At 42.9% G+C, this 14,062-nt stretch overlaps 1 protein-coding gene and 1 long non-coding RNA gene across 2 annotated transcripts in view; one reads left to right on the top strand and one right to left on the bottom strand.

The window, feature by feature from the left end:
- The window catches only part of CNGB3 (cyclic nucleotide gated channel subunit beta 3), an 87,284-nt gene that overhangs the window by 36,926 nt on the left and 36,296 nt on the right, over positions 1–14,062 (bottom strand). The window contains exons 3-6 of the mRNA XM_067553513.1: positions 11,765–11,907; positions 7,556–7,750; positions 5,593–5,801; positions 2,097–2,147 (exon numbers count right to left, since the gene is read on the bottom strand). Of these exons, the coding sequence (XP_067409614.1) occupies positions 2,097–2,147; positions 5,593–5,801; positions 7,556–7,750; positions 11,765–11,907 (598 nt within the window). The remainder of the gene's footprint in view (positions 1–2,096; positions 2,148–5,592; positions 5,802–7,555; positions 7,751–11,764; positions 11,908–14,062) is intronic.
- On the top strand, positions 4,029–5,107 carry LOC137156786 (uncharacterized). The gene is made up of 2 exons (XR_010920890.1): positions 4,029–4,123; positions 4,931–5,107. It is a non-coding gene; the product is annotated as an uncharacterized lncRNA (long non-coding RNA).

The following is a 14,062-nucleotide window of genomic DNA, read 5'->3' as shown; positions in this document are numbered from 1 at the left end:
TGCACTGTCCATCTTCTCTAAGTAACTGACAAGAACACCATCTCTATGAAAACATGAGGAGCGTTCTTCTGCCCTTACTTATGTTCCATGTCTCAGATTTTCATATATTTACTGAGGATTATTAACAATGTCTTGGATATTTCACTGTAGCCTTGCTATTAATAATTAAATGCTGTGGGCTCAGTTATAGTGCTGATGAACCTGAGATATGCCGAGGGCTTAGGAGGGGAGGCAATGAAACACCTCACAAGCATTTTTGTGTAGTAGTATAATTTTCAAAGCCATAATGCCTCCAGAGACCCATGGGGAGTACGACAAAGGGCACTCCCTGCACTACAACAGGTGTAGGCACCGCTTCCTCCCAATGCATCTCTTCTATCCCTTTCAGGGTCTTTTATTGTTCACATCATCATAGATTCTGAGTGCCTTCCAGCAGCACATTAAGTGACCTGACTAGCATTTTTTACATGTGGTTCTCTCTTTCTTCCTGATTCTTTCCAAGTGGAAAGTCTGCTTTGCGGAGAGAAAGGGAGCTGTATCAACCAGGTGCTGTCTCTTAAAGGGGCAGCTCCTGGAGGTGGCTCCTGGTTCAGACCCTGTTCTGCTGCTGCTGTGGTGAGGGAGAAAAAGGGGCTCATGGATTTAGCGTCATAACTCTGCCTTCTGCCTACCCAGAAATGCTTCCATCCAGAGAAATGCCACTAATGCTGTTAGCCACCAGCTAGTGATGCCATCCATTTTCTCCCCAGTGATTAGAGATGGATTGTACCTGACTCCTGCAAAAAAACTAATGACTGGGGAAGAAGCATCCCCTGGCTATTGTCTCCCCTCTAATGCACCCACACAGGAAAAGCCAAAGGTTAGCTCCAGACATTTTAATATGCAATGACAGTTGATCAGTATTTAATTAAATGACAAATTCCAAAATGTAGTGTTCCAAAATGTAGATGAGAACTCTTAACTCCCACTAAGGCCTGGTCTACACTGCTAGCGAAATTTAACGGCAGTCAACGGGAGTGACGCAAGCTACACAAAGTAGCTTGTGTCACTCCTGTCGCCTTCATCACTTCCGTTTAGCCCACCGTCTCCACTGTGCTGTGCCAACGGGAAATGCATACCCATCAACTCAGCGCTACACTTCTTGGGGAGGTGATTTTATTAGATTGACTTCTGAATCGATGGAGCATGTCTTCACTGCCGCTCAATCAAACCGCATAAATTGATCTGACAGTGGCGAATTTGCCACCATCAATGCAGACATGGTCTAACTTAAGTAAAAATCAAGGGCACCTAAGACATAGGCCCAATATACCCATCACTTTGCTTTCAGGTTGAATCTCTTCACTGCTCCATTGTCTGTATTATGTCTATTTAGGCTCTGATTCTGCAAACACTTCTACATCGCTTAACTTTAGGCATTCAAGCCCTGCCATTGGAATTAATGAGACTTCTTGTGTGCTTAAAGTGGAGCATGTGCAAAAGTGTTTGCAGCAGCAGGACCTTAGATTGTAATTTCAGAGGGGCTTGGGGACCTTTAGCCCAGTAACTTACAATATAGTGTCTTTTTACTCTTACTGAGAAAATTACATTTCAGAATAAAATGCAATAACTGCATGAATAAGATGGATCCTTGTTTTTATCTAAGGCTCAGAGCTTTAAAAGTTAGAAGGAGTTTTAGATTTAGTTGCAAGGAGTCAAGGTAATATCTATTTATGATCATGTGTTACTATCACAAGTATATACTAGTGTTTCTTAAATAAAGATACCATTTGATTTTGAGCTCAGCATAGGCTTCTTTCTTTAAGAAATCTCCACTGTGCCTTATTTATGGAATTTAATGCATTAATGGAGTTACCTCCCATTGCAGTCAATGGGAGCCATACATCCCAAAGCAATATTTTCTGAATGAATAAACGATTTTTATGAGCATGGCATTAGATGTGATTGGTGAGAAGCTGAAAGGACAGTCAGTCAGTGACCCGTCAGTATTATTCCTCAGTCTACATGGAATATTGGAGCATGGAAAGCTCTGTGGAATGCCAAGGCTAAAATTTAAGGCACTGAAGCAACTCTAAAGTAGAACACAACCTACTCACCCGAAACTTCAGAGAACTCCGGTAGTATTTCTTCATTTCTACTTTGTCAGTCTAAAATGATAAAGAAAGGGGGAAAAAGCTTAGGTAAAAAAAACTGTCAAAGATCTGTTTCTGATAATGTTCAGGCTAGGGTTTGACTCTGCATCTATTAAAGTCAGTGGGAGAGCTCAGTTGTTCAGGATCAGGCCTTAGGTGTCCAAACAGACTGCTCCAGGGCACATGCCGGGACTAGTTCTGAGTATCTGGGAGAGGGATCATGCCATTGAAAGCTAAATAAATGCACTATCATTAGCATTATAACAATCAGTACTGCATTCATTAATAATGATTAGCCATTTATTTTCAAAGTGCTCACCATGGGAACTGATGGTAATACCATGTTAGGAAAGGTTAATCAGAAGTATCGAAAGGAATGTATCTATTATTATACCTACTGTATTTACATCAAAGAGGTAGTTTTTTTACATAACTTTAAAATCATAAGGATTTTTTCCATAACAAAGCAGACCTATTTTCTACTTTCCCTTATTATCACTTCACAGCTTTAAGAAAAACGCAGGAGTTCAGATTACATGTTCATAACAATCCCTTCTGGCTTTAAAAATCCATGAATTGTACAAACAGCTTCAAGTGAAAGAAAAGTGGTCTTCCTTACGCTACAGTTTTAACCTTATTCACAAAACTCAAGTTTACTGGATTTAAGAAGGGTTGTCAATGACTAACCTGTCATGGAAAAATACATTATTTCGCACTACAATTAATATAGACACACATTATGTCTACATAGTCCTATTTGAGACCTGAAAGTAGGGTTCAAGAATAGCCTAAAGCACAGAAGGGGTAATGTGGTGTATAGAAACACTGAATTAAAGCTGGCTCCAAGTCACAGGTGGAAATACAAGTCTGAGGGCATGTCTACATTGCAAATGGAAGTGTGATTGCAGCTCATATAGGCATACATTTGCTAGCTTTAATTTAGCTAGTGTGGCTAAAAATAACAGTGAAGATGAGACAGCTGGAGCTGTACAAACCAATACTGACCCCTCACTATATGCTCATGTTCCTAGCCTGTGCCGGTGTCTGTGCCATTATGTCTTCTCTATTTTTAGTTGCACTAGCAAGATTAAAACTAGCATGGAGATGCCTATCCAAGTTGCAATTACACCTCCAATTGCACTGTAGACATAGTCTTGGTTTTGAATTTTCTTGTTGCTGTGCACTTGTGGTTTCTGATGTCATGTAAGCTCATTTTTGCATGTTCATTTCATTTGTTTATTAAACTTGCTACTGAAACAAAGTAATTATGAAAGGGGGAGAAGGGTCCAACCAAAATCTCAGATCTGAATGCCTCTGAAAAAGAGGAAAGTCCATATTTGGATCTGAAATTTGCAGGAAGGTCCCATGTTTACTGGAAGGTGATGCTCCAAGGCTAGGATTGTGAACATGTGCAGGAAAATCAGCAGTAACACTTCCGTAGATTCAAATATTCTAGAGAGTCGGGCAAGGGCGGCCTCTTCTGCCCTTCCATGGGTCCTGCACCCTCTTTGGCTATGCTGGCGATATGCCTGGGTGGGAGCAGGGGGAGGGTGGTTCTCCCTCAGGCCTGTGTGCCTAGGATCCCTGGCCATGCTCGGATGGGTGCCCCCCTTGCCTCTGGTACCTTTTGGGTTGTGGTGGCAACAGTGTTTGCTCTAAGCCCTGTAGCCACAGGGCACCACTCCTTCTCTTAACTCCCTGTCAGCTGCTCCCATCTGCCTGACAGGGAGGCTTTTGACAGTTGGGGCAAGCTCCTTGACTGGCCTCAGCTGGCCTAATTGGCCTAATTGCCCTGGAGTAGCCCCAGCTGGATCACCCAGGGAACAGGGATTTGTTGATCCTGAGGCTAATATAGATACCCTCCACTACTCTCCTGTAGCCATCAGGTCTGGCCCTGTCACAAGAGACAAAGCACAGCAGATGGTGGTAGTTCTGAGAGCAGTGGAGTCTTCCTACAAAGTCTGCTTGTGTTCAGTTCGCTTTCAGAAATGGTGAGTTAGATTCACCTCTGCTGCCATAAAATGGTGCAAAATACACCTCTTCTTGCTAGTGAGCATCACTGCACTCCACTGGGGTTTCTCACTGTCTCTCACATCCCCACCCATCCACTCACTGAGAAATGGAAGGGTTGCCTGGGTCTCCACAGGAGTCCCACTGGTGGAGGCTCATAGGTTGTGCTGAGTCAGTGCATCCCCTCGCTGTCTTGGCTACAGTCACCTCTGATATCTTTTGGCTGTGCTAGTGCTTGTGAGCCTACTCACTGGCAGAGAGGTGGAAGGTGCCTTGAACCACTGCAAACACTTGTGCTCTCTCTGGCAATTTTCCCACCAAGAGCCCTACATTCTTGTCCTCATAAAACCTCTAAGGAATTTGGCTTGCTGAATTTCAGCTGTGTCAGGATGTAGGTGAATGTGATGGGATCAGTCAGTATTTTGCTACTGCACTGAAAATTCTCTTAAGGCTGAAATGACATTGAAAAAGAGCCCAGGTAGTATAATGCAACCTGAGCATAGTTGGACAAACTATGTTAGTTTACTCAGACGCTGACTGGATCATTGCCTTGTGTCAACTCTGCAAGATATATTTTGCCAACCTTAGCTCAGCAGAGGCCTCCTGGATTCCCTCCTCAGTGAATTTTCTAACTCCTCTCAAGTAGTGGCCACAACCTGGTCCTTCCTACATCACTCTGTTTATGCAGCTTTAGATGAAGTGTGTTTGTCAATATCTGCCCTCTCTACTTGCTACCAGATGCTTGTTTTTGATAGCTAAATAATCTCTAGCTGTTTCCTTATTTTCAGGACTGACTCCTTCTGATTTTTTGAGACTTGCTGCCTTTTGATGTCAGTAAAGAGGCTGGAAATTGAACTGTAAATCTCTTAACAGAGGATATTGTAAGGAAAAAGTATATGTCAGGTTAAAAGATGGACAAAGCTTTTATTTAGGTGACTCTATGGTTTTGCCATGTTCACCATATATGACTGAAGCATAACTCGCTGAGCTAGTAGAAAAGCCTGTTTTCATCTGCAACATCTGTAGTATATGAGTAACTCCCTGGAGAGTTGCAAATTTCACACACATTTCTTTGGCTACATTTTCATGTGGTCTCAGATGCCACAGAAGCTGCACTAAGTTGCTTTTTTCCAGCTGTGTAATTTGGGTGAGTAAGAGCTTTAAATCTGACCTTGCCACTATCATGTGACACTTATGCCTTTGCCTTTTCAATGGCTGTTGTATGTAATTAGAATACTGGCAAAGCATATAGAAATAAAATGTAAGTTGCCTCTTTTCCAAAGCAAAAGAGCTGAAGATCAGTGCAGAAGTGCATACATATACTTGGATAAATAAAGAAGCACAGGTGTGCCTTGTGAGAAAAAGCTTATTTGAGGTTTAAACAAGTTTCTGCTTCATGTCTAATAATGTAGGTCAAAGTACAACTACTAATGTGGAAGTTCTTACTTACTATTATATCTCCACCTTTTACAAATTGCATGCGGGGCTGGAATACCAGCAAATCACACAAGTAGCAAATATCGCAAATGCTGTCCATGATGATCCAATAATACATGTTGCTTGGTGTATGTACTGGGAACACACAGCGCAGTGGAATAAACCAGCAGTTCCAGTTATAAGCAATAGTAACAATCAGGAGCCACACTACATAGCGGCGATCTGGGAAAAAAAACAGGAGCTAGTGACTTAATCGGTATGAAATTATCATCTTTTTATTTCTCTCCATGTTTGGGAATAAAGGGCTCATCCTCCAAAGAAAGCAGTGCAATTTGCAAATTTACAAGACATTGTCATCTGGAGGAATGAATGCTGGGCTGGGAGATAGGAAATCCTGAGTTCTCATGGTGACTAAACCATTCCTTTGCTGTGTGACTTTGGGTATGGCATTTCACTTCTCTGTGTTTCTCCACCTATAAAACAGGTATGGTGATGATAGTAATACTTTATTCATCTAGCTCATGGAGTGACGTGAGGATGAATTTGTTCATATCAGTTCAGTGCTTTGAACATGTACGGGGCAATAAGAATACTACGTATTATGAGAAGGTGAGATAATATTTCTGAAAACTTAAGACATATTGCTAGAGAAGGAGATCTAAAAAAGGACTCTCTAATGTTACTGGAATAATCACTCCTGTCTCCTCCTTCGTGATACCCCAGGTTTCAGCTAGTGTACTAGCTACATGCCTATCTGGATAAAACTAGAGAAAAGACTCTATAGTATCTTTGTCAGATTTTTTGTTGACGGAATTATAATTGCTTTTCACAGATATCCAGAAAGAAATAGGGATTATTCCAGTTCATAGGAACTATTCACTCTAAAGGTTCCTTATAGTAGTATACAACAATGTACAAAGAGTAAACCCAGATCCCTAAGGGTATGTCTACGCTGCAGTCAGACACCCATGGCTGACCCATGCCAGTTGACTCGGGCTCACGGGGTTTGGGCTAAATTTAATTGCTACGTAGACGTTGGACTGCAGCCTGAACTCTGGGACCCTCCCGCTTCACAAGGTCCTAGAGCCTGGGCTCTAGCCCAAGCCTGAATGTCTACACTGAAATTAAATAGCCCCTTAGCCCGAGCCCTGCATGCCCAAGTCAGTTGGCCAGTCCTGGGTTTTTAATAGGAGTGTAGACATACCCTGAGTCTTCAGGACGTTGTGCAGTGTTTTAGACAGGAGAATACCATTGCTTTTAACTGCTGTTTTACAGTCAAAAACCTGTGCAACACTTCAAACTCAGGGGCAGAAATCCACCTTGTAGAAAACATTTCACTCTTTTGACTTGTGGATTACAGAAAACCTGCACAGAAACAAACCTGTTAGGTGGATTTAATTTAGAACAGTTTCTGTGGAACACAGAAGATCACCCTCTGCCATTTTTAACACAGCATGGTCTGGCAAGGGGGCTCTGGTAAGAGCTGGGAGTCACACATGGAATTTATTCAAGGGAGAGGGCTGAATTCACTTATCAAAGGCTTTAAAATAGTTTTAATGGGGAAAAAGTTAGAGACTGAACAGAAAATACCTGTGCAGAGGGTTTTTTTGGGGGAGTACTTCTAAAACTTGTCCAGTTTGGGTAGTCAGATTTTCATGACAGACTTCACTAGGCTTCCGAGGTCGTTCAGCAGTGGAGGGGCAGTGGCTTTAGGGGATCAGGCATTGGATTGGGAATCAGGAGAGCTGACGTGTATTCCTGGCTCCTCTGGGTGAGCTTGGGCAAATCACTTCACCTCTTTGTGCCTCTGTTACCAGTGTCACCCTTTCTCTCTCTTGGCTATTGACATGGAAAGCTCTTCAGGGAGGGATTGTCTCTGATCTCAGACAGGGCATCCAGGTGCTACTCTAACACAAATAACAAATAATTTTGTCACACCTTTGACACCTTCTTTTGTGTGACTGCATTTGGTTTACCTGTGTATGCATCTATACTGTCTGGTAGCTCCATCATCTTCAGGTATTCTTTCAACGGTGGTTTCTTGAATTTACAGCACAGCATGTTGCAATAATGATCCTCCTCGAGCGTGGCTGCATCTTCCTCTTTTTTTTCTTCTTCTTTTTTCTCTTCTTTTGGTGGGGGTGGTGGTGGAGGCTTCTTTTTAATTGGAGCTAAGCATGTGAATATCACAGAAAGTAACATTTAACTATGTTACCTCACTGTATACACCTCACTGTTGTGACAGATCTTGAGAGCCTCAACGTGTTAAAAACCAAGCAATCCACTCCTTAGTGTTTATAGATACAATTTTCAGTTCTGTTTTCAGTTAGAAAACAGATTGGAGGATAAATTTAGCACTGACATAGACAGGTGCACTCCTGATAACACCAACAGGACATTTAGTGCTAGGTGTCACAGAGGGAAATGTGTTACTACACTATAACTGTACAAGCATAGCCTGTCCAGGGAAAGAGGCCCTCGCAGGATGGAAATGTGGCATGGCAGGAGGCACCCGGGAATTTATTCTTGCATGGCTGTTGTAAACTTTCCATGGATGGGATAGAAGTGCTCTGGAGCCAGTTATGCTATCCTTGAGCTGAGTTTCTTACTCTAAAAATAATCGCTTGATTTCAATGGTGCTACTTGCAGTGTAAGATACAACTGAATCTGAGTAGTAAATTGGCAAACTGGAGTATCTACAATTTAAAAAATAAGTAAGTGCCAAAGAGAGGGCTAATAGGGTAACTGACAGAGAAGTAATAAAAAAATCAGACCATTTCTTTCTTAGCTGGCAAAGTTTATAATAATTTAATACGAGATTGAAGTGCTCTCCGACTGGTTTATGGATGTTACCATTTTTTGTCTGATTTGTGTCCATTTATTCTTTTGTGTAGTGACAGTCTGATTTGGCCAATATACATGGGAATATATATGGCACATGATGGCATATATTACATTAGTAGATGTGCAGGTGAATGAGCTCCTTGTGGTGTGGCTGATGTGGTTAGGACCTGTGATGGTGTCACTAGAGTTGATGTGCGGGCAGAGCAGGTAACGGGGTTTGTTGCAGGGATAGGTTCTATATATGTTTCCTATTTGCTGTATCATTTCTACCGACTGCATCTGAGGAAGTGAGCTGAAGCTCACGAAAGCTTATGCCTTCTGAAATTAAATGTATTAGTCTTTAAAGTGCTACAGAACTCTCATTGTTTTTCCTGGGTTAGTGTTCTTGTATGGTGTACGGTTGCTGGTGAGTATTTGCTTCAGGTTGGGGGGCTGTTTGTAAGCAAGGATAGGTCTGCCTCCCACGGCTTGAGCGAGTAAGGGATCATCTGCTAGGATAGGTTGTAGATCCTTAATGATGTGTTGGAGAGATTTTAGCTGGGGACTGTAGGTGGTGACCAGTAGTGATCTCTTGTTTTCTTTGTTGGGTCTGTCCTGTAGCAGGTGACTTCTGGGTACCCGTCTGGCTCTGTCAATTTGTTTCTTCACCTCTCCAGGTGGGTATTGTAGTTTTAAGAATGTTTTATGGAGATCCTGTAGGTGTTTGTCTCTGTCTGAGGGATCGGAGCAAATCCGGTTGTATCTTAGGGCTTGGCTGTAGACAATGGATCGTGTAATGTGTCCAGGGTGGAAGCTGGAGGCATGAAGATATGTATTGCGGTCAGTTGGTTTTCGGTATAGGGTGGTATTAATGTGACCAACCTTTATTTGTATTGTAGTGTCCAGGAAGTGGATTTCTTGTGTGGACTGGTCCAGGCTGAGGTTGATAATGGGGTGGAAATTATTGAAATTCCGGTGGAATTCTTCGAGGGACTCTTTCCCGTGGGTCCAGATGATGAAAATGTCATCAATGTAGCGTAGGTAAAGGAAAGGTGCTTGGGCTTGAGGAAGCGGTGTTCTAGGTCAGCCATAAAAATGTTGGCATACTGTGGGGCCATGCAGGTGCCCATAGCTGTGCCACTGATTTGAAGGTATAGATTGCCTCCAAATCTGAAGTAGTTGTGGGTCAGGACAAAGTCACAAATTTCAGCTACCAGGTGTGCCATATCATCATCAGGGAAAATGTTCCTGATGGCTTGTAGTCCATCTTTGTGTGGAATGTTGGTGTAGAGAGCTTCTACATCCATAGTGGCTAGGATGGTGTTTTCTGGGAGATCTCCGATGGATTGTAGTTTTCTCAGAAAGTCAGTGGTATCACAAAGATAGCTAGGAGTGCTGGTGGCATAGGGCCTGAAGAGAGAGTCCACATAACATGACAGTCCTGCAGTGAGAGTGCCAATGCCTGAGATGATGGGGGGGTCTAGGATTCCCAGGTTTGTGGATCTTGGGTAGCAGATAGAATAACCCCGGTCGGGGCCCAAGGGGTGTGTTTGTGTAGATTTGTTCCTGTGTTTCTTTATGGAGTTTCTTAAGTACATGTTGTAGTTTCTTTTGGTATTCCTCAGTGGGATTGGACGGTAATGGCTTGTGGAATGTGGTGTTGGAGAGTTGTCTGGCAGCCTCCTGTTCGTAATCCAGCCTATTTATGATGACAATGGCACTTCCTTTGTCTACCTCTTTGATTATAAATATCAGAGTTGTTATTGAGGCTGTGGATGGCTGAGGTTATGGGGCAAACGATGTACAGGTACAGGTACATGTACATTGGCCAAACCGGACTGTCACTACACAAAAGAATAAATGGACACAAATCAGACATAAAAAATGGTAACATCCATAAACCAGTCAGAGAGCACTTCAATCTCCCAGGACACTCTGGAGCTGACTTGAAAGTTGCCATACTTCTACAAAAAAACTTCAAAAACAGACTTCAGTGGGAAACTGCAGAGCTGGAACTCATATGCAAACTTGACACAATCAAACTGGGTCTGAATAGGGACTTGGAATGGTTATCTCATTACAAGAAGTAATCGTCACTGTTCACACATTCTCACCTTCTAATCAGTGGTTGTGAATAGGCTTCATCTACTCTAACTGAATGGACTTTGATAACACCTACCCCGTTGATGTTCCTTACTGTTGGATGTGTATATATATATATATATATACCTCCTATCTGATTTCTATTTCTTGCATCTGACAAAGTGGGTTGCAGCCCACAAAGGCTTATGGCTGCAGAAATTAAATTTGTTAGTCTTTAAAGTGCTCTTGTTATTTTTGCTGTATACAGACTAGCACAGCTACCCCTCTGGAACTTTTCACTATAATAGTTTAGACACTCATCCTGACACTCATCGTACCTGCTATATTTTCCAACTCATTAGAATTTAGGAGATCAATAAATAGCTTCTGAAAAAACTGTAGAATATGAAGACTACACACTCTTCCTCCTCTTGTGCAAAGGAAGAAAACAAGCTTTTCTCTGAAGAGGAACAATGTCAGTACTATGTTTAATTATTTTCAGGTGAGATGTATTGCCTTGCTCTGTCTTATCCCATTCTAACCTACATACCGGGCATATTTAATGATGCTGGAAGATTATCACAGTACCCTTAAGGTTTATTTTTATAAAAAAGATCTCATCTTGGTATCACCTACATGCTCCCATGACGAATATGCCACATATGCCTCCCCATAAGGAATATACCTTTGATCCCCAGGAATTCAGATAAAATAACCGAGACTCTAGAAAATAGTTTGAAAATGGTGATCCTAGAGAGTCATCATTTGAGACTTACCTCTGTTAAAACTATTGAATGAGTTGGCTTAATGAGTTTAAATAGGGCCACAGTCTCAGCTCATGGAAGCTAACACAACTCCATTGACTTCAGTGGAGATATGCGAATTTATACCAAATGAGGATTTGGTCCATGATTTTTTGAATATTATCTTCTGGCATTTTAAACTCTCACAATAGGCTTTTCATCTTTAAACCATCAACTTAAACTATATCTTCACTAACGGCGGCAAATTCACCACTATCAGATCGACTTCTCTGGATCGACTGAGCGGTCAGTGAAGACCCGCTCAGTCAATCCAGAAATCGATGTATTAAGACCACCTCCTCAAGTAGTAAAGCGCAGTGCAGTGAAGACGGTGCGCAGAACAGAAGCAGAGAAGTCGATGGGAGTTATGCAAGCTTTTTCCATAGCTTGCGTAATTCCAGTCGACTGCCGCCGAATCTCGGAGGTAAATGAAGACAAGCCCTAAATAACTATCTTTTGAGAACTAACACAACTTACAAGCTATAAGACTGGTCTCAGGAGAGGACAGTAATGGGTCAGTCAGCTTTTCTTTGTAGACTGTTGTTCTTGCCCGCATCTTTTTGACAATCTCTTGCAGCTGGACTTCAGTATACTCATTTACAATCCGGGCTTGAGATGGGCTAATTAAGACAAAAGAAGAACAGTTAAGAGTATTGGAAAGCAATGAAAGAAAACAATCAGCATCAACACAATGTATGGGTAGAATTCAAATGCAAGGGCCAGATGCTGGTTTGTGATAAGGTCCCTTTGTGCTACTGAAGTTATACTAAATGGGCAGCCAAGTAGTCTCCCAGGGCATGTTTTCACTGCAGTGGAAGCCCAGGAACTTGAGTCAGCTAATCTTGAGTTTGAGAAACCAGGATCTGAGTGTCTGCACTGATTGCTGATCCTAGATTAAGAATATTTTAACCCAGGCTCATATCCGGGGCTTCAGCATCCAGAATGCAGTATGAAAATCTGAGTCCAACCAACCATATCCCAGACTTCCTAGTAACCTCCCAAAATGTGGCCACTCTAGCCCTTTGTTCATGGTGCAGCATGGGAAAACTTGATTGTCCGCCCCACATATTACAGGAAATTTGAACAGTTAGCCAACACATCCTGCTGAGCCCTCATTTTGGTCTGCATGCTCCCAGCAACCGGAGACAGCAACTTGGAGAAGGCACCATTTGAGGAACTTCTCTCACTTGCACTTTCTTTCCTGTTCCCGGAAATTGGCAGAGCTTCCGTGAAACAGTGATGTGGATTTTGGTAGCGTTTTCTGACCCACTGAAGGCACCTGACAGACTGATGATGGGACAGGAGGAGGATGGCGGGGAGCACACAGACATGGCAGAACTTGCTGAGGCTGCTTGTGACACTTGGTGTAGCTACTAATGCCCCCCATGTAGACGGATGCTTCTGGAGCAAGGTCACAAGCACAGACTGGGGAGGCCACATCGTCTTGCAGACCAGCAGTGGGTCCAGAACTTCCACATGAAGAAAGCTACATTTCTGGAGCTTTGTGAGCAGCTTGCCCCAGCCCTCTTGTATCACAACACATGCATGACAGCGGCCATACTAGTTCAGAAGTGGGTTGCTATAGCTAGAAACTTACCAGGTTCTGAGGCACTCCTGCCTCTTGCACTTCTCCTGCCAGTTCTGTGCCAGCTTCTTGGCTATTTGCTGGTATACATAGTCATTCCCAGTATTCTTACTGAAATGAGCTGTTTTGTTGGCTTCACACCAGAGATTAACCAAAATCTGGTTGTGCTCCCATGACCTCTAAGCAAGGCGCTTTGTAAAGGACTGCTTCTTTTTGGGGGCAATTGCAAATGCAGAAGGTTCTCCGAAGGTCTGTTTGCAGCTCAGCAGTCAGAATAAAATGGAAGGATTAGACACTGAGCTGTTGTGCTAAAACCAGGGGGATTCTTCTGTTTCCTGGGAGTCAACTGGCGACTCATGGGATAGAGAGGACAAAGAACATCAGCCCATGGGACTGTGGGATAGTGAAGGCGGACTTCCAGGGTCTGAGTCCAGCATGGCTGCATGCACACTGCAAAACGATAGGGCTTGAACCCTGGGTCCTGGCTGGACTCAGGCTTGGACCCCCAACCCCTGTGGGATCCTGCAACCTTGGGTCCAAGCCTCAGTCCACGAGATTTGTGTGTAAGATGGATGGGGGGTTGAGGCTTGAGCCTGAGTCTGAGCCTGGGCTTTCATTGCAGTGTAAACATATCCCCATTGTTCTAAGCTAGTTTAAAGCCCTCATATCTGGCTTTATGCAAGCCCATCATATCAATAGTAGGAGAAGAATATTTCAAGGCCAAGGTGGTGGAGTCAGATATAATGTAGTCTGGTTTATGTTGCTGCTAAAATAGCCCCGAGGGTGGGGTGGTATTATAAACTGGTGTTATTCAGAGGAGTCCTTAGGGCAGCTCTAATGTAGTCAGGGAGTTGTTTCCTATGCCTCATCTGCACTAAGATCTACTCTGGTCAGCTAAGGATTTAGCTCTTAGGGTGTTTTCACTAGGAAAAAAGTGTGATCATGGTAAGTGACATGAGGTAAATCCTAGTGAAGACAAGGTAGTTTGTAGTTTTCACACATTAGGAGGTTACAGTAAAGACTAAGGGGCAGCATAGGGTTTACCTTGACTTGTTAACTCATGTTAAAACTGCACACTGCCCTGTCTTCACTAGGATTTTACTTTGTGTTGGTTACCGCATATTAGCCAACATGAGGTAAAAACACACCTTTCTTCCTAACGAAGACAAGGCCATAGAATGGTAGTTACA

The sequence above is a fragment of the Emydura macquarii genome, unplaced genomic scaffold (genome assembly GCF_026122565.2).
Source record: "Emydura macquarii macquarii isolate MOO-44397 ecotype Brisbane River unplaced genomic scaffold, CSIRO-AGI_Emac_v2 contig_1477, whole genome shotgun sequence".
NCBI classification, from domain to species: domain Eukaryota; kingdom Metazoa; phylum Chordata; order Testudines; family Chelidae; genus Emydura; species Emydura macquarii.
Note: the sequence above shows the minus strand (reverse complement) of the source record. Positions and strands in the feature narration are given on the sequence as shown.